Source organism: Babylonia areolata, chromosome 33, assembly GCF_041734735.1.
Source record: "Babylonia areolata isolate BAREFJ2019XMU chromosome 33, ASM4173473v1, whole genome shotgun sequence".
NCBI classification, from domain to species: Eukaryota; Metazoa; Mollusca; class Gastropoda; order Neogastropoda; family Buccinidae; genus Babylonia; species Babylonia areolata.
The window spans coordinates 1404330-1432244 of NC_134908.1; the positions used below are offsets into that span (position 1 = coordinate 1404330).

Consider the following 27915-nt stretch of genomic DNA (forward strand, 5'->3'; position numbering starts at 1 on the left):
TCTGGCTCCACAGGCAGACAGCTGAGGGGAAGGAGTGCCTGTGGGAGTCAGTGCTGGAGTTGGGGACCTGTAGTTTCTCAGGGTGTCCTCAGATGGTTCTACTTATCTGCACCAGAGTACCTTCCCAGATGGCGCTTCAACCAATACTCGAGTGTGTACATGAGTGGGCTTTTATGTGTATGACTGGTTTTACCCCCGCTGCGTAGGCAGTCAAACTCATGTCTCCCTTTTCTTCTTCTTTGTTCGTGGGTTGCGACTCCCACGCTCACTCGTATGTATACTGTATGATGGTTTTTACCCCCGCCGTTAGGCAGTCGTGCTCATTTCTCCCTTGGCTTCTTCTTCGTTCATTCATGGGTTGCGACTCACACGCTCACTCGTATACACATGTGGGCTTTTACATGGATCTGGATCTGGATGTATACGTTGCTGAAGCCAGTTATTGACTGTCTTCTTCTTCTTCGTTCATGGGCTGCAACTCCCACGTTAGCTCGTATGTACATGAATGGGCTTTTACATGTATGACCATTTTTACCCTGCCATGTAAGCAGTCATACTCCATTTTTGGGGGTAATTATTGACTATAACTGCAATGGAGGGGGAGGGAGGGGCATACGGAGTAGGACTAGTGGTATTGGCTCTGGGTTGTCTGCCTGAAGCTAGCTGACTTGATATCGTCGTCAGACCAATGGCCACATTCAATCCGTAGATTATCTTTCTGATATTTACATCTCAAACCCACTAACTCCCTCTGCCCATTTTTTTTCCTTTTAACTCTCTCCATACGAACGGTGAAAGGGACGACGTTAACAGCGTTTTACCCCAATTACCACCATCAAAATATTGCAAGCGGAAGGCTCTTATACTGAAGAGGTGAATGTTGACAAAGAATACCACAATTCTGACGACGGAAGCTAAAGGTTGGGTCATTCAGACACCCTCTGGACATCCGAGGGGTCTGTGTAGAGGAGAAGAAGGACTGGCCGTACTGAGTGAGTTAACTGTAAGCCATGTTCTCCGTCCGTTTCGTCAAGGTCTTACCAATGTGTTCCTTGTTTTGTTTGTTTGTTTGTTTTTGTTTTAATTGTTGTTGTTGGTGTTGTCATCGTTGTAACTGGGTTGTGCGTGATGACTTAGCTCATGTGGGGACTGATCGTCTCTCTTTCAAGAACTACATGCCGTAAATGATGTTCGTCCTTCGGATTCGGAGATGACCATGGCTTCAAGGATCAGATGGAAGATTGGTGGCTGTGGGTCTGGAGGTGACTGATGAGGCCAGTACAGGCTCTGAAGGCTTGCCCACATGTGGGACACAAGTGAGTGGGTGCTGTCGTGGCAGTTGATGTTGCTCGGGCCTTGCGCACAGCACGCTTTTGTTGCGCCTCGGTGATGTGCCTGGCTTCAGCAGCACGGGTTCCTGTGGTGATCTTGCTGCGCCAATCTGGACGGTCCAGAGCAAGCGTGTCCCATGTGTGCCGTAAAATTGTGCACTTCACTGTCCAAACCACCACAATTTTATTCTGCATTTGCGCGCGTGTATGTCTGTGTTGGAAAAAAATTATTACACCTTGTCGAGGATAAAAACACTGGAGCTATTGGCTTAATGATATTTTGAAGAACAAGAATTGTTGCATATCTTTTGATAGTGTCTCCTGGAGTCACGCTCTGGGGTACGAGTTCAAATAGGTTGTCCTTATGTTCCAACATGTCTTTGTTTCCACATATTTACTTTCATTTTCAACCAGGTCAAAGATCCCCCAGGTCAGCATTCCCCAGGCCTGCATTCCCCCAAATTTATGTTTTCTGGGTCTGTGTTCCCCCATCTTCATGTTCCAAGAGATCTATGACCACTGCTGACCGCTTTTGTTTGTGACTTTTATGCAGTATTGGACTTCTTGACAGGATTTGGCCGTTGACTGACCACTGATGATCATTGCTGACCACTGCGTGAGACCACAAGTGACGACAATCAAAACGTTCTGGGACAGCTTAGGACACTGACTCGTCCCACGGGGGAATATCAAGGACACTGATACCCCCCCCCCCCTTCCCTCCCCCCACGCCCTTCCAGGGACGATTTAGGACCTTCGGAAGAGGAAGCGGGCATGTGGGCGGGGGAGATTGGGGACGTTACATCGGGTTAGACGCAGCAAATTTTCACAGCATTCACGATTTTAGCCCAGAACGTGACGTCAGTGGCGACTTATCGGGGTGGAAACTTTTCTGGGGCACAAAAATTTGGTCGATGTATGCGAGGATTCCACTTACACGAGGTCGAGTTCAGAGGGGATTTTTTTTTTTTTTTTTTTTTTTTTTTTTTTTTTAGAGATAAAGGAGGTGGCTGGACGGGGCAAAAAAAAAAAAAAAAAAAAAAGTGTTGATTTACCTGATGGGTCGACTAAAGCGAGGTCAACTTGAGCGGGGACAATTGTATTTTTCATCATGGCACTTCTGACTTTGCAGAGTACTCTCTATGGGTTAGGGGTGAATATATATTTTTTTCACTCTCTTAGGTTTCTGTATTTGCAGACATACTGGTGCCTTAATCCTCTTCATGTGTGTACACATGTGCAGGCAATCAGACATGTGAAATGTCACTTAAGCCCCTCCCATAACCAACCTTTTTTTTCTTTCTTTTTTTTTTCAAAGAAAGGAATTTTTCATTCTGTTAATGTGTATTTGGTTGTAATTGCTATTCATTATTCTATATATTCATTCAAATGTTTCTCTCTCTCTCTTTTAATTTTTTTTTTTTTAAGGAATTGTAATAATAATATTGTGCTTCAATACTATGATTAAAAAAAAAAAAGTTGATTGAACTGTATATGATACGTTTATTTATTGACTATGAATCATTTGGAACTGATCGTTTTCTGAAGAGGAATGGATTATTGACTGATTAAACAAGACTTAAAGTTGAAGTTTAATCGGAGTTCTCCCCCATGATTCTGAGGTGGCGCCTTCTCATTGGGTAGAACTTCCACGTCACGCCAAAACTGAACTGATGTTATCTGTTGTGGTGGTTACGGTGGGCAGTGTGTTCAGGAAATGCCCCATGTTCCTATTTCTTTGTCTGTTGACAGAGTTATCAGAGTCATTGTACGATCCAGATTTGAAACATGGAAATCTGTTGTCATTACGAAAGTAGAGCTGCTGGTTTTTTGTCTTCCTGTTTTTTTTTTGTTTTTGTTATTTTCTCTGTTGCCTTTTTCTTTTTAGAGCAAAGATTGTGCTCAAGAAGATGGCGTCACAGCGAAAGTTAGTTATTTGTTATATGCTTGTGTGTTGTTGGTTTTTTTTTGCTGTTTATGCGAGCATTGCGAGAACTGGTTGCAATCGGGGGGGGCGGGGGGGGACATCTGAGAAAATGCCATACATTTCTGTCAAATGATATTCTTATTAAATGAAATTCATGTTATCCAAATGTAATATTTTCAGTTTTATTATTTGTCAAGACAAACATGTTTCATTGACACAATCATATCATTGATTTTTTGACACGCTCAGCATGCTATTTCCCAAACTTTTTAAAGCGTACTGTTTCAAAATCAGAATTTGTGCTCGAAGTTGCTGCTGCTCACACATATGAGTATGTAATTATATACAGATCTCACCTTGCTGAGTTTTGAACCTTGGGGAAAACTACAACTTTCCACGTGGTTTTAGTCACTGTTTCGGCATGATGGTGTGTTCCTGGGAAAGGCACTTTACTCCGATTTTCTCTACCACACCAGATGTGAATGCATACCTGGAAGTGAAAGTTAAAACGGCAGAAGATAATTGGACCCAGCCTTCATATGCTCAGTACTAGACACAGTGGATATACATTCTCTGCCGCGATGGCCATTAAGTCTCTCTCTCTCTCTCTCTCTCTCTCTCTATATATATATATATATAATGCTAAATAAACCCCAAAGGAGGTAATTGTCCTTTTTTTTTTTTTAATTATCAAATTTTCGCCCACATGGCTTCATCAGGAGAGCGTCTTGTCTGTGACGTATTGTCTATAACTACGTCATCACTGACGTTTGGCGTCAATAATCTCTCTCTCTCTCTCTGTGGGTGTACAGAGTCTGGCTGCTGAGATTTGTCGCACCCCTGTGTGTGAAGGCAATGCCGTCAGAGTGAGGCGTTCAACGTGTGCGTGTGCGGAGCACATCTGTCTGATATTGTATTGTATTACTATTTTGTCACAGCAGATATCTCTGTGTGAAATTCGGGCTGCTCTCTCCAAGGAGAGCGTGTCGCTACAGTAAGATCTACACCCATTTTGTTTTTGGTTCTTTTCTGAGTGCAAGTGTATTTGTTTTCTTATCAAAATGGTTGTTGTTGTTGTTGTTTTGACTCACTTGTGTAAACAAAGTGAGTCTATGTTTTAACCCGGTGTTCGGTTGTCTGTGTGTGTCTGTGTGTCCGTGGTAAACTTTAACATTGACATTTTCTCTGCAAATACTTTGTCAGTTGACACCAAATTAGGCATAAAAATCGGAAAAATTCAGTTCTTTCCAGTCATCTTGTTTAAAACAATATTGCACCTCTGAGATGGGCACAAAAAATAAAAAAGAAGCCTAATTATATGCAAACTACATTTACTGTTATATTTATATTTCTTGTATTCTCTAAACTTGGCACTTTGACCTCTTATTCTGACACAACAACAAGAGGAGTTATTATTATCATTTTTTGTTCAAACAGGAACTTCTTTTGCTAAGCATGGAATTTTTATTTATTTTGCAAACGTTTTGGTGCAGGTAGTAAAAAAAGGGAAATCACTCTGTAATTAATGCTAGGGGACTTAATTTATCACAAGTGAGTCTTGAAGGCTTTGCCTCTCTTGTTAAAGTATTTTACCAGTGACATCCAGTCTGTTCCAGTGGGTTATTTACGTTCGCTAAGTGCATGCTGCACACGGGACCATGGTTTATCTTCTAATCAGAATGACTAGCGTCCAGACCACTACTCAAAGTCCATCGGAGGGGAAGAAAATACTGGCAAATGTAGGACTGGAACCAGTGCGTTCAGATTCACTTCCTGTTGTTGTTAATTGATTGTTGGTGCGTATGAACTGCGCCTAAGTGAATGCTGCATTTTTTGTGTGTTTGACGTGAATGGTTTTTTGACTTGAGAGGACAAGGAAGTTGATATATTGATTATTATATTTGTGATTTTTTTTTTCACCTACCTTTAATCCCATTTTGATATGAAACTGTCTCACAACTGAGTGAGGAAATTAATCTTTCTTTTTTTTTCTTCTTTTTTTTTCCTGTGTCCGTTTTTGTTCAAGCAAAATTGTATGAGTGAAACAAGTCATGTGATTGCTATTTTTTATTAAAAAAAAAAAGAAAACAGAATTGATTTGTCAGATTTGTTGCGTCATATTGATTCAAACTTATCTTTAATCTGCTGATTTCTTGTTATCAGTTCATCCTTACATTTGGCATGCGCGCGCGCGCGCGCGCGCACACACACACACACACACACACACACATACACACGCACGCACGCACACACGTAAGCTTGCGCATGCACACACACAGTCACATACACACACACACGTAAACATGCGCGCGCGCGCGCACACACACACACACACACGTAAACATGCGCACACAAACACAAACACACGAACGCATGCACGCACGCACACACGTGTACACAGACATGAAACGAAAGAAGAAATGCAGCTGTTTATGTGCTAAGAATAAAAATCATTGTGAAAACATTAAGATATCAATTATGAAGTTCATTCAATCTTTCGCCCGCCCTCCACACCTCTCTCTTCCACTTTCTTTCACTCTGTCTGTCTGTCTGTCTGTCCCTGTCTGTGTTTCTCTGTTTGTCTCTCTCTCTCTCTCTCTCTCTCTCTCTCTCTCTCTCTGCGTGCCTGTCTGTCTCTCTCTTGCTTTTCCAAAAACATATGCCGTGGTCACACAAACAGGCGCCTCCATTTGCCCCGACTGCCACCATTGATGTTCCACAATCACACACGTGAGCTTGCGCGTGTATTTTGGCCCTATAGGGCTGGCTGCACACACACACACGCACGCACACACACACACACACACGCACGTACCACAGATATGGAAAACATCAATAGTTGTACCGGTTTTAAAAGCAGGAAAACCTAAACGTAATAAAAATAGTTACAGGCCTATTGCTTTGACCTCGCATGTCTGTAAATTGATGGAAAAAATAGTCCTGTTTAGAATTATAACTTACTGCGAAAAATACAATATCATTCCAGTGAACCAGGCTGGATTTAGAAAAGGAAGATCAACTGTCGAACACCTAGTAAAGATTACAACTCAAATAAAACATCAGTTTGCCCGCAGAAAAAGTGTCCTTGCAACGTTTTTTGACGTAAAAAAAGCCTACGATCAGGTTTGGCACAAACGTCTTTTATTCAAACTGAAATCAGTTGGAATATCTAGTAATCTCTATGAGTATATTAAAAGTTTTTTATCTAATAGAATTATTCAAGCAAGGGTGGGAACACATTATTCTTTGCCACATAAACTTGACATGGGAATTCCACAGGGCTCAGTTATAGCCCCTATTCTCTTTAATATTCTTATTCAGGATCTACCAAAGGCATTGTCAAATCGTGTAGTTTTAGTACAGTATGCTGATGATATATGTATGTGGATGGGTGTCAATCTAAAAAAGTCAACCCCACAAAGAGCACAGAATTATATACGTCGTTTGTATCAGTCTGATCTCGATAACATTGGTAACTATATGTTTGAAAATGGTCTAGCTTTGTCGACTGAAAAAACATGTATGATGTTGTTTAATTCAGGTGGTAACCCATCTAGCACACCCATTTTTAAATTACTTGGTGACGTCATTGATTATAAACAGGTAGTGAAGTTTTTAGGCGTTTATCTTACTTCAAAGCTGACATGGAACATTCACTTTGATTACATCTTAACAAAGGCAAGGAAAAGTATCAATTTTATGAAAATTATAAGCCGCTTACCCTGGGGAATGGATACAAAAACATTGATTCATCTTGCCATGGCCCTTGTAAGATCTAAGATAACCTATGCACAAGAAATATTTTTCAGTGCACCTAAATATCTATTACAAAAGATTCAAAGTGTAGACTGTAAGGCTATCAAAATTGCCCTCGGAGTGCCCTCTCATGCATCCAATCAGGAAACATACAAAACAGCCAGAATTCTTCCCTTAAATGAACATCGTGAGTTAGCAACAGCAAAATTCGCTGTGAGGTACACTTCAATGACAAAAAATTTCATTGCTGATGAACTGACAGTAAGATCAGACATTGATTTTCCTAAAAGAGCTAAAGCCATCTCATCACAAGAAACAGTTGCAACTTACATTTCAAATCAGTTAAAAGAATCTGAAGTTAACATGAAAGAGTTAGCTGCAAAACCACATCATTCTCCTGTTCCTTTTTGGGAAATGTTGAAAGCGGATTTTGATATCACTTATTCTGAAACAAAAAAGGAAGAAAACATCAATATCACGACAAGTACTGCCAGAATTCATATAACAGAAAAATATCAGAATCATCTCCATGTATTTACAGATGGATCTGTTCTTGATGACAAAAACGCTGGTGCGGCTTTCTATATTCCTGCCTTTAAAGTTGAAAAATCTTACTTTATTGGAAAACACCTTTCCATATTCACAGCTGAGCTAATTGCTATTATACAAGCTCTGAACTACTTAGTGAGCCATCAAATAGTTTTCTCGAAAATAGCATTCTTTGTTGATTCCAAATCAGTACTTTATGCTCTAGAACTATTCAGCCTTGAAACAAGACCTGACTTAGTTATTGAGGCAAATCATTTGGTACATTGTTTAAGGATTAAAGGGACTGAGGTCAGTTTTTGTTGGGTGCCTTCTCATGTGGGCATTCTTGGCAATGAAACTGTTGATAAAGCAGCTAAAAGAGGAGCGCAAGATTCAGAAAAATCGACAAAAATACATGTCCGTCTCCGTAAAAGAGGCATACACTTTGTTAGAAAAATCAGCATGGGGTCGATTTCATAACCGATGGAAGTTAAAGTTTTTAAACCATAAAGGAACATTATTCCCCGAGAATATTATTAAAGAAAAGATACCGAATCCATCAGCTTGCTATACAAGATTAATAACCTCTACTTTCTTCCGTATAAAACTTGATGCGCTGAAGATAAAGTATAGTAAAAAATGTTACATGCATCTGTGGTAAGCAGTTCAGCTTGCATCATTGTTTGTTTCACTGCCAGCAGTTACGTACCTTCTTGCCCAAGTATTTCAAAGAGAATAATAATTCTGCAGATGATTTTTGTAAAGTTATTTCTGACGAGGTTCTTATGGTCGAACTTTCACAGGCATTAGTTTAGCCCTATTTCTACATCCTTTAATGCCTTCATGAATTTTGTTAATGGTTTCTGATTATTATAATTATTATTATTGAATTGTTACTGTTAAATGTAATAGCATGTTAGTTATACCCCATGCCCCCACCCCACCCCACCCCACCCCTTTAATTTTTTTTTTTTTATTTTTATTTTTTAACGTCTAATATCACTGATAGTGAAAAGACGCTAAACAAAAGAACGAACACGCACGTGGTCTCTGTAACCCCATCAAACACCCAACAACTGTGTTCACCATATCGCAGCAAGTCAACAACAGTAATAGTTCGTGAAGGTTGCTGACTCACAGATTGCATCGTAATTAAGTAAGTCTATGACAGCATTCATTTATTATTATTATTTTAATTTAATGTGTGTGTTTATGTGTGTGTGCAAATGCAGTTTAGAGTCCAAACAATCTTGACGACGCAGTGTGCCACTCAGTATATTTCACAGCGATAAAAGAACATCAAGTTACTCGACTGGGAGAGAACTTATTATTTTTGTCAGCAACAGCAGCTGTATAAAATCCGCAGAGGATTGATTTTGTTTTCTTCCGGGTCGAATATTACTGTATCAGCAGGATAGTGGAATGTTTGTTAGATGAAGCGGACACATGTTGCAGAACAAGCGCATTGTGAGTACAGTCTGTCAGTTCGCTTTCAGTCAGTCTGCCAATGAGTGTGTAGATGCAGTGTTGGTAGTTTGATTTTGGCAGTATAAATCATCTATAATCTCTCGTGGAGCCAGTTTCAACAGCTTCAGTGGCATTCGGTGTGTGTGTGTGTGCGTGTGTGCTTGGTTGAGTGTGCGTGCGTGCGTGAGTGTGCGTAGTGCGCGTGTGTGTGTGTCAATGTGTGCCGTTGTGTGTGTGTGTGTGTGTGTGTGTGTGTGTGTGTGTGTGCGTGCGTGCGTAAGTACATGTGCGTAAGTGTGTGAAAATGTGTGTGCGTGTGGGTGTATTGTAGTAGTAGTCGAACTAGCAGCAGTTCAACTTCGAGTTTCGATTTTACGTCTTTCTACTGTGATATCAGGCGATGTGATGAGTTTGTGTTGTGCGCACGTGCCCGCGTGTGCTTGGGTAAGTGCATGTAATGTGCATGAGATGGAGAGAGAGCGATTCACAACAGTATTAACTAAAATTCGTGTGCATAACTGTGTAAAGATTAATGCTCTAAATCGTTCACACAAAGTTCACCTCACGGTGCTTGCCACGGGGAAAAAATAAGAGGGCCATAGTTATAATGAACGATCGAAATATAGACGAAGGCGCAGGGAAAATATCTGCAGCTGTCAACTCGTGGAACACGACAGCGAGGGTTGTTCGTACTGGTATTCAATAGTTCTCACAACGTGGCAGGAAAAATAATTACATCTTTCATCCGGATTTCGAGCTCGTGTCCTGTGCTGTTTCCTCAAGGGCAATAACTCTATACGTGCACATCTACCGACCAGCAGACGACAACTTCAAATTTCTGCGACACCACAAAGGAACTTAAAAAAAAAAAAAAAAGTTTATTAACATACACGCACTTTTCTGTTTACAATACTCAGTTAAGATGCGGGTCGATAACATTAACATGTTCACTGGTGAATATGTGATAATTTGAAAACATTTTTTTATTTATTAATTTATTTAATCAACGGCTTTCACCATCCATTGAAAAGAAATGTTGGTTAAGGCTACTCAGCTGTTATTGTTTACATCATTTATGTAATGACTGAAACACATCATTTTAATACCGTGGGTCACACACTCGCTTTTCGTTCTTTCTATTCTTTTCTTTCTTTTGTCGTTTCGGTTTGCCGTTTGTTGTTACTGTCACAAGGACAGAGTGGAAGACTTAGCAATGCCTAAAATCTTTATCCTTGAGAAATATAGTTTTTGAATTTTGAATCTTGTCGGTTTTATTTCGAATCTCCCCGTCGCGGACTTAGAGTCCTCATTCTCACATGTTATACATCATAGTAAGTAATATCCTATTTTGTGTTGATTCTCAATCAGTCTTAAAAGGTTTGCTCCTTTTTGAGAATAATCAAAGAGAAGATTTATTTTTTGAAATTAGGTATTTATTGCACTCCCTATTTGTGAAGGGTACAAATGTTGATTTTTGTTGGATACCATCCCACACTGGATTCCGTTATAACGACCAAGCAGATAGGGCAGCAAAAAGGGGAGCAAAAAATCATATAGATAGTATAAAAGTATATTACCCATTGTCATACAAGGAAATAAGCAATATACTAGAAAGAGACTTTTATAGGTGCTTGAATTCAAGTCTAAAACCTCGTCAGTTGACTCTCTCAGACTTTGGTCCGATTCGCAGACCAATTCTGAGCTTAGCTCTCAGACTATTATCAAATTCATTACGGACCAAGTATTGTTCTAATGTCAAGTGTATATGCTTTAATAACCTGACAATTGAGCATATAATTTTTCACTGTAGCTTGATGAAGCCTTTTGTACACGAAAGTGTGTCTTCACAAGTGACTGAGAACGTTGATGTTTTTGACTTTTTGCATTCATTATCAGTTGTTTCGCTTGTCAGTTTAACGACTTCTCTTTTACGAAGTCCTTTAAGTAATTTCCTGTAACTGTTTTTAGAGGGTTTTTTTTTGTTTGTTTGTTTGTTTTGTTTTTCTTTCAAATTTCACCCACATTTTTACCCTCATTCCCCAAACCCTCCATTCATCCACATCTCCCACCCCTTCTAACCGATAATACTCAGATGTATTCATAAATACTTTTACAAAATGTCTTCAATCACCGATATGTGTGACGGGACATTAAACAAAAATTCCTTCCTTCCTTCCTTCCTCATTCTCACATGTTCAGAAAAAGGAAGGTCAATGAGAAAACTGAAATACTGTGTTGAGAATCAGAGAGAGGGACACACACACACACACACACACACACACACACAGAGTCGGTTTCACGGAGGTGTCAGCTTGACGCGTGTGGGCTGATCCATAATCTGGACTGTCTTCTGCCCATCTGCATAACTGAAGAAAAAGAGTGTGACGATGATGTGTTCAGGCGATGATGATGATCATGGTGATGTTATTGATGGTGGTGATGTTCTCGGGCGATGATGATGATGATGTTGATGGTTGTGGTGTTTTCAGGCGATGATGATCATGATCATGATGATGTTGATGGTGGTGGTGTTTTCAGGCGATGATGATCATGATCATGATGATGTTGATGGTGGTGGTGTTTTCAGGCGATGATGATGATGATGATGTTGTTGGTGGTGGTGTTTTCAGGCGATGATGATGATGATGATGATGATGTTGATGGTGGTGGTGTTTTCAGGCGATGATGATGATGTTGATGGTGGTGGTGTTTTCAGGCGATGATGATGATGATGATGTTGATGGTGGTGGTGTTTTCAGGCGATGATGATGTTGATGGTGGTGGTGTTTTCAGGCGATGATGATCATGATCATGATGATGTTGATGGTGGTGGTGTTTTCAGGCGATGATGATGATGATGATGTTGATGGTGGTGGTGTTTTCAGGTGATGATGATGATGATGATGATGTTGATGGTGGTGGTGTTTTCAGGCGATGATGATGATGATGATGTTGATGGTGGTGGTGTTTTCAGACGACGACGATGATGATGTTGATGGTGGTGGTGTTTTCAGACGACGACGATGATGATGTTGATGGTGGTGGTGTTTTCAGGCGACGATGATGATGATGTTGATGGTGGTGTTTTCAGGCGATGATGATGATCACGATGATGTGTTCAGGGGATGATGATGACGACGATGGTGATGATGATGTGTTCAGGGGATGATTGTGATGATGATGATGATGATAATGTGTGTGTGTGTGTGTGTGTGTGTGTGTGTGTGTGTGTGTGTGTGTGTTTATACATGATAATTTTCGATCACATACACACGCTATGTAAAGTTATTTCACACGTGACATGCATCAGCTGCACTATGAACGAAAACGAATATTATGTTGTTTTTTTTTTGTTTTGCTTTGTTTTTGATTTTGGTGGTTTTTTTCAGCATACAAGATTGTTTCCAATGAAACATGTGATACGTACAGTTATTTAGAATATGGCTCTCAAACAATATTATTTCTGTCACAGCTGTGATCACATTTTCATACTGTGGTATTCTTCGTTTATTATCAAACTGTTTGTTAAAAAAAAAAAAAAAGGAAAAAAAAGGCAGTTTATGAACTTCTGGATAAAACAGAAAAACGAAAATAAATCTAAGCTTTGTTAAAATGAATACATACCCAGACCCCACCCTTCACACACACACACACACACACACACACACACACACACACACACACACACACATATATATATATATACATATATATATATATATTCACATATACGCGTGCGCGCTCACACACACACACAGACACGCACGCGCGCAAACACAAACATGCATCTCAAACGATAATATTCAATATGTATTGATAATATATTGTACAATGTTATGACATTAACTGGCCTTGCTTTGAATTGCAGCTGCACATTATGGCTGGAATTCAGATCTGGAAAGATGTTACCATTGTTTTATAAGTTATAATCTTGCCCCGTTTGGTTTCCAGTCGGTCATACAGGTTTGCAGTTGCCAGTTAAATGCTACGTTCACGTTCACAAATGTATCCGATCTATACAGGTCAACGAAAACAGTTTCAGAATAAAGGTGAAATTCCGTAGAGCCGAACAAAATGAAGCACCGGAAAATAGCATGCCATGAATTCATGCAAAATTTGCAAGAAGAAGAAGAACAAGGCCTTCAAGACTCACTTGTGATAAATTAAGTCCCCTAGCATTAATTACAGAGTAACTTCCCTTTTTTTACTATCAAAATATAAAAATTCCATGCTTAGCAAAAGAAGTTCCTGTTTGAACAAAAAATGATAATAATGACTCCTCTTGTTGTTGTGTCAGAATAAGAGGTCAAAGTGCCAAGTTTAGAGAATACAAAAAATATAGATATAACAGTTTTTGCAGTTTGCACATAATTAGGCTTCTTTTTTAATAATTTTTTTGTGCCCATCCCAGAGGTGCAATATTGTTTTAAACAAGATGACTGGAAAGAACTGAATTTTTCCTATTTTTATGCCAAGTTTGGTGTCAATTGACAAAGTATTTGCAGAGAAAATGTCAATGTTAAAGTTTACCACAGACACACGGACACACACACACACACACAGACAACCGAACACCGGGTTAAAACATAGACTCACTTTGTTTACACAAGTGAGTCAAAAAGCCGTGCATCATGGACACGAACTTGACCGGCTGTTCTGATCGAAACCACTTCGCCATCACTATCAAAGCAATCTGTGTCGAAAATGAGCTGGTTTTGACTGCAGTCGTGTTGTAATTGAAGAAGAGATCAAGCCTAAAAAACCAAAAAGGAAGCACCGAATTTGAGTGAACAATGTGACGCTTAGACAGTCGCTGGGTGCTTGCTTGTAACAACCTGATCAAGGAACTTGGTTCTGATGGAGATCTCTTCAAGAAGTACGTAGGACTAACAAGGGAACAGTTTGCTCAAGAAATGGAACTGGAGGCCGGAGAGGGGGTCTTATCAAATATTGCTTCAGCCCAGAAGGGATCTACCCAAAGACGAGTAAAATTTGCATAATGTTTCGCTCCCTCGTGTTAAAGAAGTTTCGCAGCGAAGTTCACGTGAAATTTGGGTGTATTGTTTTTGTACAGTGACAAAACGGTTGATGTAATTTCTTTTTGTTTTAGTTTCGCACCGGTTTTTCGGGGCTATGGAATTTCATCATAAGAATGGATGACGTTTTGAAAATTTACGCAAGCGCGTCACGTTTACTTACTGTAATGATTGCGTATCTCAAAGACTTATTAACAGAATGACGCAGGCCATCTGTGCTCTGGAAACATTCGTTCAGTTGCTAATTGTCAGCTTGAATAGCCAGTGAAGAAGGTCGCCACAAGTTTGCATCAGTCTTGCTGCTTTCTTCAAGCTGAAGGTATTTTTGTTCGACGTCGTATACTACAAAATTCTTAACTAATTTTTCAAAAGAGTTTAATGAACAGATCAAATGTAAATGAAGCGTGGAACCTTGACCCAAATCTCTAACAAAATGTGTTATGAAGCGAAAAAGGGAATCCCCTTCAGCTTCAAAGCTTGTTTTGTCCCTAACCCACTACTGCTACTACTTTATATGAATGATTGTATCACAGGTAGGCCTATTGGCCTGTAATTAAAAGCCGAATGTCAGCAAGGTAAAATTAAGTATACCTTTGAATTGTTTGATACGCTAGACAAAACAAGAAACAGTGAATTCATTGTGGGATTTATGAATACAGTTTCCGGAACAGGGATGGGACGTTCTTTGTCTTATAAATTCGTACCAAAGCTTCTCGATAATGAAAAAAAAAAGTCTAATATTGAGAAGAAAAAAAAAGAGTCTAATATTTTCTGTTAAATCAGTGAATAGATAACAGCAGTTGCTTATAACACACTTATTCCAATGTGTGTGTAACGTGTTCATGGATACAGTTTCTGTCCAGCTCATCCACTGTGTCCCTCAGTGGCCTCCCCTTGCCTCTCCATCTCTTTTTCTCTGTCTGTCTCTCTAAATACACACACACACACACACACACACACACACACACACACACACACACACACACACACACACATTCATATACATAGTCTGTCTCTCATACTCTCTCGTCATCCTTACCACTTTTTCACTCTCTCCCCATTCTATCTTTGTTTTGACTGAATTCAGTCCCAGTCTTTCAGTAATCTCTCTCTCTCTCTCCCTCTCACTCTCTCTCGCACACTCTCACACTCTCCCTTGGTCTTCTTCTTTCGTTTTCTCCTTTAAATTCCACATTGCTCGGCAATAATTGTTCAAATAAATATGTTAAAAAAAACCCCAAATAACCAGCCAGTACCCTTTCTCATCCCCACCCTCCCAGCTTTAAGATGCAGACACTGAAGCTGGCTTTGCTGACCTTGGCCTTGACGCTGACGGTGACCCAGCCAACACAAAGCCTGCCGGGTCAGGAAGAAGTGGATGAATATGGCGAGGACTGCCATCCGTCTCGAAGCTGCACGACGGGATTTGAGGTCTGGTTCCCAGAGCCTGGGAAGAAAGACGAGAAGTTGGGTTGTGAGGTTAGAGTGAAACCGGATGTTGCGAAACTGGAGCCGGGCCTGATTCTCAGCAACAATGCTGATGGAAAATCGGTGAGGGGACTGTGGCAGTAGTGACAGGTGTATCATTTACGTACCTATGTTGAACTGGGTTGGGACAGGTTGAAGTGTAGTGTTGATGGTGAGGGGACTGTGGCAGTAGTGACAGGTGTATCATTTACGTATCTGTGTTGAACTGGGTTGGGACAGGTTGAAGTGTAGTGTTGATGGTGAGGGGACTATGGCAGTAGTGACAGGTGTATCATTTACGTACCTATGTTGAACTGGGTTGGGACAGGTTGAAGTGTAGTGTTGATGGTGAGGGGACTATGGCAGTAATGACAGGTGTATCATTTACGTACCTATGTTGAACTGGGTTGGGACAGGTTGAAGTGTAGTGTTGATGGTGAGGGGACTATGGCAGTAGTGACAGGTGTATCATTTACGTACCTATGTTGAACTGGGTTGGGACAGGTTGAAGTGTAGTGTTGATGGTGAGGGGACTATGGCAGTAGTGACAGGTGTATCATTTACGTACCTATGTTGAACTGGGTTGGGACAGGTTGAAGTGTAGTGTTGATGGTGAGGGGACTATGGCAGTAGTGACAGGTGTATCATTTACGTACCTATGTTGAACTGGGTTGGGACAGGTTGAAGTGTAGTGTTGATGATGTGCTCAGGGGATGATGATGATGATGATGATGATGACAGGGGATGATGATGATGATGACAGGGGATGATGATGATAATGTGTTCAAGGGGATGATGATGATGATGATGATGACAGAGGATGATGATGATGATGTGTTCAGGGAATTATGATGATGTGTTCAAGGGGATGATGATGATGATGATGATGATGTGTTCAGAGGATGATGATGATGTGTTCAGATGATGATGATGATGATGACGACGTGTTCAGGGGATGATAATGATGATGATGAAATGTACAGGGTAGGACGTTGGTGATGAAGAAGATGATAATGATGTGTTCAGGGGATGATGATGATGATGATGATGATGAAGAAGAAGAAGAAGAAGAAGAAGAAGAAGAAGAAGAAATGTTCAGGGTAGGATGTTGGTGATGATGGTGATGATGATGACGTGTGCAGGGAAGGATGATGGCAATGCTGCTGCTGCTGCTGCTGCTGATGATGATGAAGAAATGTTCAGGGTAGGATGTTGGTGATGATAGTGATGATGATGACGTGTGCAGGGAAGGATAATGGCAATGCTGCTGCTGATGATGATGTTGGTGATGATGATGAAGAAATGTTCAGGGTAGGATATTGGTGATGCTGCTGCTGCTGATGATGTTGGTGATGATGGTGATGATGATGACGACGATGACGTGCTCAGGAAAGGATGCTGGTGATGATGGTGGATCCTGACGCCCCATCGAAGATCCGGTGTGTCTACTGGCTGCACTGGCTGAGCATGGCTACCGTACAGGTCAGGACGGGGAGAGGGGGGGGAGGGTGTTAAGACAGAGACATGTGAATGATGAGCTTAGAATTATGTCCCTTGTTAATGTTGTCTTTGTACCGGAATAAATACCGGTGGCGCCACCTTGCTTCTTCGCCAACGGTCCAACAGAATTGGACGTGTTATGCTGTGACAAAGTAACGTTTGCACGGCAGATTGAATATTTTCCTCCATCATGTCATTGTCAACAGGTTATGGGAACAGTACGGGTAGATAATCGAGACTTGTTTTCGATGGGGAAGAACGTAAATACGAACAATGGGAACTTAAATTTATCGGTTACATGAAGCTGCAGAAACTCAAAGATGTAATCCTAGCAGAGGACGACGAAGAAGTCGATGAGAGCAAAAATGAAGAAGCCTTCGCCGAACGAGTTCAATTTCTTGATAATAGAAGTTTATCTCTTATAATGAGAGATGCTGTTGATGACGGAAGAAAAGCCCTGAAAATCTTACGTGAACGCTATGCCGCAGGAAAAGGCACTGCACGTGTGTGATGGCACTTTATACTGAACTTACCTCGCTCGTGAAACCGTCACTGAGGCGAAACAGTAACAGATTATATCATTCGTGCAGAAACTGCTGCTGCTGCTTTGAAAAATGTTGGTGAAACGGTGAATGATAGTCTGCTGATTGCAATGGTATTGACAGAGAGCGAGGCCCGGGGAGGGAGGGAGAGGGCGAGGGGAGGGAGGAGTGTACAGAGTGGGGGTCGGGGGGTGGGGACGGCGGAGGGAGCAAGGAGGAGAGGAGGGGGTGGGGGGGGGAAGAGAGTGAGAGAGGAGAGGGAGGGAGGGAGAGGGAAGGGATGAAGAGGGCAGCAAGGGGCGTGGTGGGGGTGAGGGGGGCGGGTGGGGGGTAGAGACACAAGACTCACATCACTGTGGGGAATTTTGACCTGGCTTTCTCTCTTGTTACGCCACTGCGGGCACGCGTCATTACATAATGCCACATGACACTGACCACATGACACCACACACTGCATGGCACCACACATCACATTGCGTGACTCCACTGACACCACATCGCCACATGACACCACACACTGCGTGACACCACATCACACTGCCTGACTCCACTGACACCACAATGCCACATGACACCACACAATGCCACATGACACCACACACTGCGTGACACCACACATCACTGCGTGACTCCATTGACACCACACAATGCCACATGACACTGACCACATTACACCACACACTACTGACCACACATCACAAAAATGCCCACACGACACCATACACTGCATGACTCAGCATCACACTGCGTGACTCTAGTGACCACACAGCACCGTGTATTACCACACAACACCACATTACACAACACACTACGTGACACCACATTATACTGCGTGACCCCACACAACACCACATAACACCCACAACACATTGCACAACACCACATCATATCACACCACTACATCACACCAACTAATAATACCACACATAACACAATACCACAGCACCACACAATAACACCACATTACGCTGCACCGCATAATACCGCACTACACCACACAACTCCACATAATACCACATAAAACTGTGTTACATAGCACCACACCACACCACGCCACACATTACACAACACCACAGAACACCACATAATACCACGCCACATAATACTTCATGACACAATACACAACATGACACAAACAGAATACCTGAAAACCCTGCATTACACAACAGCACGTAAAACCACACGACACCACATTACACAACATGACACATGACATGACATCACACAAACTACGACTCTCGGTACAACAAACATACCACGCAACACGCATCACACAATGTGACACCACAAGCTACGCCAGCTCCACAATTACAGTAAAGCAAAGTGTGTGTGTGTGTGTGTGTGTGTGTGTGTGTGTGTGTGTGTGTGTGTGTTGATGTTGACATCTATGTCATTTAGTTTGAAAGCGGACACCTTGGTGTATGATGTGCAGAAAGGAGGGAAGGTGATTCTTGACGATAATCCAATCGTTTGTGAGTATATACATACATACATACATACATACATACATACATATATAATATAATATATATATATATCATCCCGTCTGCATCTCTGCTGTTTGGCTTGTCTGAGGTTGTGTGTGTGTGTGTGTGTGGTGTGTGTGTGTGTGTGTGTGTGTGTTTCTAGGGGGGATAACCTGTGTGTCAGGCACGGTGTCGGTGTGGAGGCCTGTCAGTGTACTTCCGCGCACAGCGTCAGTGAAATTTCAGAGTGCATGCACGCTCGCACTTACAGGAAAACACACAAGAAAAAGTCTATTTTGTTTCACTTTCAGCATGGGCTTTTCTACAGAATTCCTGGAACAACCCACTTGTTGTGGGGTCCTTTCCGTGCGCTGAATGCATGCTGTACATTCATTGGATCTCCGTTTATCGTCACATCCGACCCAGACCGCCAATCTAGTGGAAAGGGGAATAAGATCTCGGCCTGTTTGGGGGGGATTCGAACCAGCGGACACTGGCTTTCTGGTCAGGCGTATTATCACGAGGCCACCGCCGTGTGTATGACAGTCAGTCGTGTCCGACAAAGGCCATCAGAACAGCAGTGAAGGTAACTGCTGTCCTGAATATCTAGGGAGGAATTTGATTTCAGTGGAGTGTGTGTTGCCCAAGTCACGCCCCCACTCTCTCGGCCAAGAGGGTTTTAAGACAGTCGGCGTTGGGATGGCTCCGGTAGGCCAGCTAGCCCCCAAGGCTGCAGCACTGAGAGCTAGCACAATGTTGCCTCCTACTTAGTACCAGTTGCCTCTTAGTTTGAGAGTCATAGTCCTTCACAGAAGTCTAAGTTTTTCACTGACTTCCCATTGCAGTGGAGAAACCTGGGACCATTCAGCTCTCACGTTGCTGTTGGCCCAACTGCAAGGTTATGGCAATCTCTGACATAAGCCGAGCATGAAAGACAACAACAACAACACACACACACACACACACACACACACACACACACACACACACACACACACCTCTCTAAAAAAAAAAAAAAAAAAAAAAAAAAAAAAAAATATATATATATATATATATATATATATATATATATATATATATATATATACTGGGGTGGAACTGAGGACCCAGCGGCAGAAAGTCCCGCTGTGCTGTGGAAGTTGGCAGAATGGTCAAGACACTCAGCTGCCAATATAGTGAGGGTGTGGGTTCGAATCTCTGCTCTCGCCCTTTCTCCCAAGTTTGACTGGAAAATCAAACTGAGTGTCTAGTCATTGGGTTGAGACGGTAAACAGAGGTCCCGTGTGCAGCAGGCACTTTGCGCACTGAAAAAGAACCCATGGCAACCAGAGTGTCGTCCGCTGGCAAAATACTACAGAAAAAATTCACTCTGATAGGTACATATATATGATAGTCAGTCGTGTCCGACTATGACCATCAGAACAGCAGAGGAGGCAACTGCTGTTCCGACTATTTAGGCTAGAATTTGATTTTAGTGGAGAGTGTCTTGCCCAAGTACATCCCCACTCTCTCGGCCAAGAGGGTTTTAGGACAGTCTGCGTTGGGGATGGTCCCCAAAGGCCAACTAGCCCACAAGGCTGCAGCACTAAGAGCCAGTGCAATTTTGCCTCCTAGTTTGAGAGTCATATGGTTTCCCATTGACTGGAGAAACCACTGATAATACAGCTCTCACTTTGCTGTTGGCCCAAATGTAAACTTATGTCAATCTGTGATATAAGCCGAGTGTTGAGCCTGTAGGTACATATATATATATATATATATATATATATATATATATGCATGCACTCAAGACCTCGACAGAGCGCGTTGGGGGTTATGCTGCTGGTCAGGCATCTGCCTAGCGAATGTGGTGTGGCGTATAACTTGACGATTTGTCCGAACGCAGTGACGCCTCCTTGAGCAGCTGAAGCTGAAACTGTGCTGTTGTTTCAGCGTACCAAGGACCGACGCCCCCACGTGGCACCGGCGTCCACCGCTACCAGCTGCTGTTGTTCTCCCTGGAGAAGGACGTGGACGTGAACCTGGTGCCGGCACGTGGGGGCTTCCACCTGCAGAACTACCTGAATATCCAGGACGTGGCCACTACTCCGGATATCAGCTTCGTGTTCAGTTCCCAGCACGATGGGGAAGAGGAGTAGGCGGAGGAAGAGGAGGAGGATCGGATGGAGGAAGAGGAGGAGGATCGGATGGAGGAAAGGGAGAAGAAGGCTAGATCATTAGTTCGTGTTTGTGCAGTTTGTTTTTTTTCTTTTCTTTTCTCTTTTCTTAAGCTGCGAAGGCGTAGCAGTTATTTCTCCTGTGGTGGATCACGTTCCGGTCCGTTTCGGTAATCAGTCACATACAGACAGAGCACAAGATGACAGCAGTTTTTAGCCACACCAGATGAGTTGGTTAGTAATATAGATATGACAGCATCACACAGTTGACAGCAGTTTTTATTCACACCAGATGAGTTGGTTAGTAATATAGATATGACAGCATCACACAGTTGACAGCAGTTTTTATTCACACCAGATGAGTTGGTTAGTAATATAGATATGACAGCATCACACAGTTGACAGCAGTTGTGTTTTTTTTAAGTTACACCAGATGAGTTTGATTAGTGAAATAGATATTACGGCGTTACACAGTTGACAGCAGCTTTTTAGTTACACCAGATCAGTTGATCAGTGAACATATATCACAATATAGCACATATAATGACTGTTTTAGTTTTAAGTCTAATGACTAATCAGTGGAATGAATATTACACTTGGATCAGTTGGCAACTGTTTTGGTTAAGCCAATGAGATAACTGAGAAAGGTATATATATATATATATATATATATATATATATATATATATATATATATATATATCATAACACTGTTGACAGCAATTTTAGAAGCCAGTTGATGAGATTATCAGTGAAATAGAAGTCAGAACTTAGCTCAGTTGACAACTGTTTCAGATAAGCCAGACGAATTGATCAGTGAAGCAAATATCACAACTTGGTTCAGCTGACAGCAGTTTTAGTTAAGCCAAATCAGTTGACTAGTGAAATAAACACATAGCAGCTTTATGTATGAACGGTGTCGGGGGAGAGAGAGAGAAAGAGAGTGTGAGCATATGTGTGTGTTGTGCATGCAGGTGTTTTGCATTTGTATGTTATATATATATATATATATATATATATGTTTGTGTGTGTGTGTGTGTGTGTGTGTGTGTGTATTCAAGCGCGCGCGCGCACATGTGTGCGTCTGTGTAAGTGCATGTGTTTCAGTTTTAAATCTATCCAGATGTCGTGATTTGAAAGAAACAGACCTGTTTCATCATAGGAAAAACAACAACAGAGAACAGCAATTTTACTGATTATAGTATTAGTATTAAGCACTGATTATAGTATTAGTATTAAGCACTGATTATAGTATAGTATTAGTATTAAGCCCTGATTATAGTATAGTATTAGTATTAAGCCCTGATTATAGTATAGTATTAGTATTAAGCCCTGATTATAGTATAGTATTAGTATTAAGCATTGATTATAGTATTAGTATTAAGTATTAGTATCATGTGGAGTGATGGCCTAGAGGTAACGCGTCTGCCTAGGAAGCGAGAGAATCTGAGCGCGCTGGTTCGAATCACGGCTCAGCCGCTATTTTCTCCCCCTCCACTAGACCTTGAGTGGTGGTCTGGACTCTGGTCATTCGGATGAGACGATAAACCGGGGTCCCGTGGGCAGCATGCACTTAGCGCACGTAAAAGATCCCACGGCAACAAAAGGGTTGTTCCTGGCAAAATTCTGTAGAAAAATCCATTTCGATAGGAAAAACAAATAAAACTGCACGCGGGAAAAGATACAAAAAAAAAAGAGAAAAAAAAAGGGTGGCGCTGTAGTGTAGCGATGCGCTCTCTCTGCGGAGAGTGGCGCGAATTTCACACAGAGAAATCTGTTGTGATTAAAAGAAATATGAATACAAATATAGTATTGGTATTAAGCCCAGATTATAGTATTAGTATTAAACCCAGGTTATAGTATTAATATTAAGCCCATATTATAGTATTAGTATTAAGCCCAGATTATAGTATTAGTATTAAGCCTCGATTATAGTATTAGTATTAAGCCCTGATAATAGTATTAATATTAAACCCAGATTATAGTATTAGTATTAAACCCAGGTTATAGTATTAGTATTAAACCCAGGTTATAGTGTTAGTATTAAGCCCTGATTATAGTACTAGTATTAAACCCAGGTTATAGTATTAGTATTAAACCCAGATTATAGTATTAGTATTAAGCCCTGATTATAGTATTAGTATTAAACCCAGGTTATAGTATTTGTATTAAGCCCTGATTATAGTATTAGTATTAAACCCTGATTATAGTATTAGTATTAAACCCAGGTTAGAGTATTAGTATTAAGCCCAGGTTATAGTATTAGTATTAAACCCTGATTATAGTATTAGTATTAAACCCAGATTCTAGTATTAGTATTAAACCCTGATTATAGTATTAGTATTAAGCCCTGATTATAGTAGTAGTATTAAGCCCAGGTTATAGTATTTGTATTAAGCCCTGATTATGGTATTAGTATTAAACCCTGATTATGGTATTAGTATTAAACCCAGATTCTAGTATTAGTATTAAACCCTGATTATGGTATTAGTATTAATCCCTGATTGTAGTATGAGTATTAAACCCAGATTATAGTATTAGTATTAAACCCAGATTATAGTATTAGTATTAAACCCTGATTATAGTATTAGTATTAAGCCCTGATTATAGTATTAGTATTAAGCCCTGATTATAGTAGTAGTATTAAGCCCAGGTTATAGTATTTGTATTAAGCCCTGATTATAGTATTAGTATTAAACCCTGATTATAGTATTAGTATTAAACCCAGATTCTAGTATTAGTATTAAACCCTGATTATGGTATTAGTATTAATCCCTGATTGTAGTATTAGTATTAAACCCTGATTATAGTATTAGTATTAAACCCTGATTATACTATTAGTATTAAGCCCTGATTATACTATTAGTATTAATCCCTGATTATACTATTAGTATTAAGCCCTGATTATAGTATTAGTATTAAGGCCTGATTATAGTATTAGTATTAAGCCCTGATTATAGTATTAGTATTAAGCCTGTACAGGAATTATGGAAGAACAAGGAAAGAGAGAGAGAGAGAGACAGACCGACAGACAGACACACATACACACACACACACTCAACTCGCGCGCACACACACACACACACACACACACACACACACAGAGTCCACCCTTGGTGACCATCACCCGGTCAGACTTTTATTGCATACTGCCCTCCACTACTGTAGTGACCACACACCACTGCACCGTCCACCCCTCCCCTCCTCCCCACCTCTCACCCACTCTTCCCAACACTAGCTGACGCTGAGATGGGGGTGGGGGTGGATAGGGGTGGGGGGAGGGGGGGGTATCACCACCGATTAGGTCACGTTGCATTGAAACGACAGACTGGACAAAAAAAAAGGGGGGGAAGGGAAGGGAGAAAGAATAAATTGGGATACAGAAGGTGTTTTATTCATTTGAGTATCTATTTGTTGTTTATCTATCGCTCAGAGTACGTTTTTTCACGCCATAGAAGGTGTTGGGGGTGGGGGGGGGGGGCTGTGTTTTATTTTGTACCGTGGGTAGGGTCATCAGTCATGTTAATAACTTTGAAGTTGTTTTACTTGTTTTGTACACTGATATCATCAGTCGGCAGTTTACCAACGAGATTCCCAGACTGAAAATACCAACTCCTATTTACCATTTACCATGAAGATATTCAGCTGAAGCATCTTACCACACCTGGGATAGATTCGTCTAGTGCAGAGCCAACACCCGTTTTAAATCTAAAAGATCATAGATCTAGACATTCCAAAGTTACCATTGTGAGTTAGGAGCTTTAGCGGATTGGAGGGAATCCAACTTTCCAGATTTACCATGGATAGACCCAAGTGGTTCAGATTAACTGCAAACAGATTCCCGCTGAGCAGGTTTAGAACTTGACTGTGGATTGGATTTTTCAGCGAGACGTTCACATTGAACAAGTTAACTACTCTTATATCCAAGAGGCTACTCATTACCCAGATTGGATTGAGCATACCCGACTCCTTGCTGAGCGGAGTTGACCTCTTGTTGAGCAGATTTTACTTCTTCTTGAGCAGGCTGGACTTGGTTTTGACGATAAGGGATCTGGGCGTTGTTGCTGTAGGAGGGTTCATTCTCAACGATCCCAGCTTCAGCAGACTGTTGCTGAGGATTACGTCGACCAGCAGAACACTGAGCGGACAGACAGCTCTCCATGCCCTTCAGACGTTGAGAGATGGCGGTCAGTGACCCCTCAAGGCCACGCACGTCACGTGTCAGGGCCAGCACGGCAGCCAGGTCCTGTCTCAGCTGCTTCAGAGGTCCCAGGTCCTCCATCAGAGACTGCAGACCCACCACCGCCGGCTTCAGAGACTGAAGAATCGCCACCCCGGCTTTGATGATCTGAAGGTCCTTGCCCATGGCCTTCACCTCTGTCTTCATGGCGTCCTGAGCCTCCTTCAGCCAGGCCAGGTCCTTCTTCAGGAAGCTCAGGTCGTTCTGCAGGGCGGTCTGCTTCGCCAGAACGGAGTCAACCCCTTTGGCTGTGGACGTCTGCAGGCTGTTTGCTGACTGGAGGGTCTTGTGGATGTCGTCCACACTGCTCTGCAGGGAGGTCTGAGAGCTCTTCACCGTGCTCAGGTCCGCCCTAAGGCTCTTCTGAACGTCTGCGACGGACTCGATGTCGGATCTGATGGTGCTTTGACCCTTCAGAATGTCTTGCTGAACGTTCTTCAAGTCTTTCGTCTCGGTCGCGATGAAATCGTGATTGCTCTCCAACAGCTGGTCAGTGGATTTCTGCGCGGCCTTGACATTGGCCAGGTCGTTCAGGAGAGCTTCCTGGCTGGCTCGGATGTGGTCCTGAATGGTCTGCTGTGTGGCGTGGACAGTGCTGAGGTCTTCCTTAACAGCGGTCTGACCTGAAGAGATGAGCTGGGTCAGGTTGACCTGACCTTTCAGGATGTCGTTAGTGTTGGCGAGGACGGTGTCCTGGGTGTTTCTGAACGACCCGAAATCGGTCTGCATCTCGCCAAGCGTGGATTGAATCTTCTTCTGGTTCGCCTTCAACGCCTTGATGCCGCCACGAAGATCTTGCTGGGAGTCCTTGACCACGTCCAGTTCAGAGAGGATGGCGTCCTTCTCCGAGGTGACGAGGGCGGAGAGGTTCTTGGCGGAGGTCTGCTGGGCAGTGTGCAGCTGTTGGAGGCTGGCCTGGAGGGTCTGCTGCCCGGTCAGCAGAGATTGCTGACTCAGCATCTGGGAGTCCTGGTCGTCCTGCAGCTGTACCACCATGCTGTGAATGGTGCCTGTTTCCGCTGTCAGGTTTTCAGTTCCGTTTACTATACGTTTCTGCACGCCCTGCAGAACGACCTGCCTGTCCCGGATCTGCTGAACGATGTCCTTCTGGGACGCCTGTTCGGCCATGAGAGACTGGAGCTTCTGGTTGAGAGATTTCTGACCCGTTCCAAGAGTGCCCACCCCTGTCTGCAGGCTCTGCTGGTTCTGCTGCATCTTCTCCTGCCCTTGGCTCAGAGACACCACCCCTTGCTGCAGGGACTTCTGACCCGTTACCAGACCGGACTGCCCCGTCTTCAGGGTGTCCTGACCTTCCGACAGCCCCTCCTGGCCCGCCTTCATCAACTCCATCTCCTCGCCCACGGCCCTCTGCTCGAAGCGGACCTCGTTGAGGATGTTCTTCATGGCTCGCTGCCCCATCAGAAGCAGGTCTTTCTTGTCTTCGATGGACTGCTGGATCTTACGGATGATCTCCACCTCCTCCTGCACGTCATGCTGGGTGTTCTCCAGGGAGGACTGGCCCAGCTTGAGTGTCATCAGGTCCTCCTCGTAACCTGCACCAAAAGATGTGTCAAGGTCTTCGTCGTTATCTGCGTCAAAACGCATCAGGTTGGCAAATTATTTCTTTGATCTGCAGAAGGAACGTGAATTGTTTTGAGACCAAGTATGTCGGTAATGTTTCTTGCATCTGCGGTGCTCACATAACAGCTGATCATATACTGACTTGCCCTTTGTTAAAGTCTCACTTCCCTGACCTGAAATCATCTTCAGTATTGACAATCTTCTCCCTGACCTGAAATCATCTTCAGTATTGGCAATCTTCAGCAATAGTCCAGTTATTTCGCTGGTATATTTGTTAGTTTTTCATCATATAGATGTTGTCTTGTTATGCTTTTTCGCTTTTAAAAAAAATCAAAACTTCAATCAATCATTTTCTGTTTGTAACACTCACAAACATGCGCGCGTGCGCACACGCACACACACACATTCGCATACTCGCATGCGTACACAGTCATTTCTTTTCCCTCCCTCGACTTTTTTCCCAGCTCTCGTCTAATATCACTTATAATGAAAAGACGTTAAACTAAAGAACGAACGAACATCAGGTTTTCCTAGTAACTGCACCAAAACACACCAGGTTTTCCTAGTAACCTGCACCAAAACACATCAGGTTTTTCTAGTAACCTGCACCAAAACACATCAGGTTTTCCTAGTAACCTGCCATCAAAACACATCAGGTTTTCCTAGTAACCTGCCATCAAAACACATCAGGTTTTCCTCGTAACGTGCAATAAAATCACATCAGGTTTTCATAGTAACCTGCACCAAAACACATCAGGTTTTCCTAGTAGCCTGCCATCAAAACACATCAGGTTTTCCTAGTAACCTGCACCAAAACACATCAGGTTTTCCTAGTAGCCTGCCATCAAAACACATCAGGTTTTCCTAGTAACCTGCACCAAAACACATCAGGTTTTCCTAGTAACCTGCACCAAAACA

At 42.2% G+C, this 27915-nt stretch overlaps 2 protein-coding genes across 6 annotated transcripts in view; one reads left to right on the forward strand and one right to left on the reverse strand.

Moving 5' to 3' along the window:
- Nucleotides 1-8944: 8944 nt before the first annotated feature.
- Nucleotides 8945-21526, forward strand: LOC143277019 (phosphatidylethanolamine-binding protein 4-like). 4 transcript variants are annotated; one of them, XM_076581738.1, is made up of 5 exons: nucleotides 8945-9009; nucleotides 15326-15596; nucleotides 16902-16994; nucleotides 18987-19026; nucleotides 20953-21526. In XM_076581738.1, the coding sequence occupies exons 2-5, from the start codon at nucleotides 15333-15335 to the stop codon at nucleotides 21156-21158; spliced, it is 603 nt and encodes a 200-aa protein (XP_076437853.1). In that variant the 5' UTR covers nucleotides 8945-9009; nucleotides 15326-15332; the 3' UTR covers nucleotides 21159-21526. The 4 variants fall into 4 exon arrangements, with proteins under 4 accessions (XP_076437853.1, XP_076437852.1, XP_076437854.1 ...); XM_076581737.1 differs by lacking the exon at nucleotides 8945-9009 and adding an exon at nucleotides 9013-9146; XM_076581739.1 differs by lacking the exon at nucleotides 8945-9009 and adding an exon at nucleotides 9318-9453.
- Nucleotides 21527-24299: 2773 nt separating this feature from the next.
- LOC143277012 (uncharacterized) overlaps nucleotides 24300-27915 on the reverse strand; it is an 8679-nt gene continuing 5063 nt past the window's right edge. For both annotated transcript variants that reach the window (XM_076581727.1, XM_076581726.1), the window contains exon 4: nucleotides 24300-26969. In XM_076581727.1, coding sequence (XP_076437842.1) covers nucleotides 25108-26969 — 1862 coding nt within the window. In that variant the 3' untranslated portion in view covers nucleotides 24300-25107. The remainder of the gene's footprint in view (nucleotides 26970-27915) is intronic.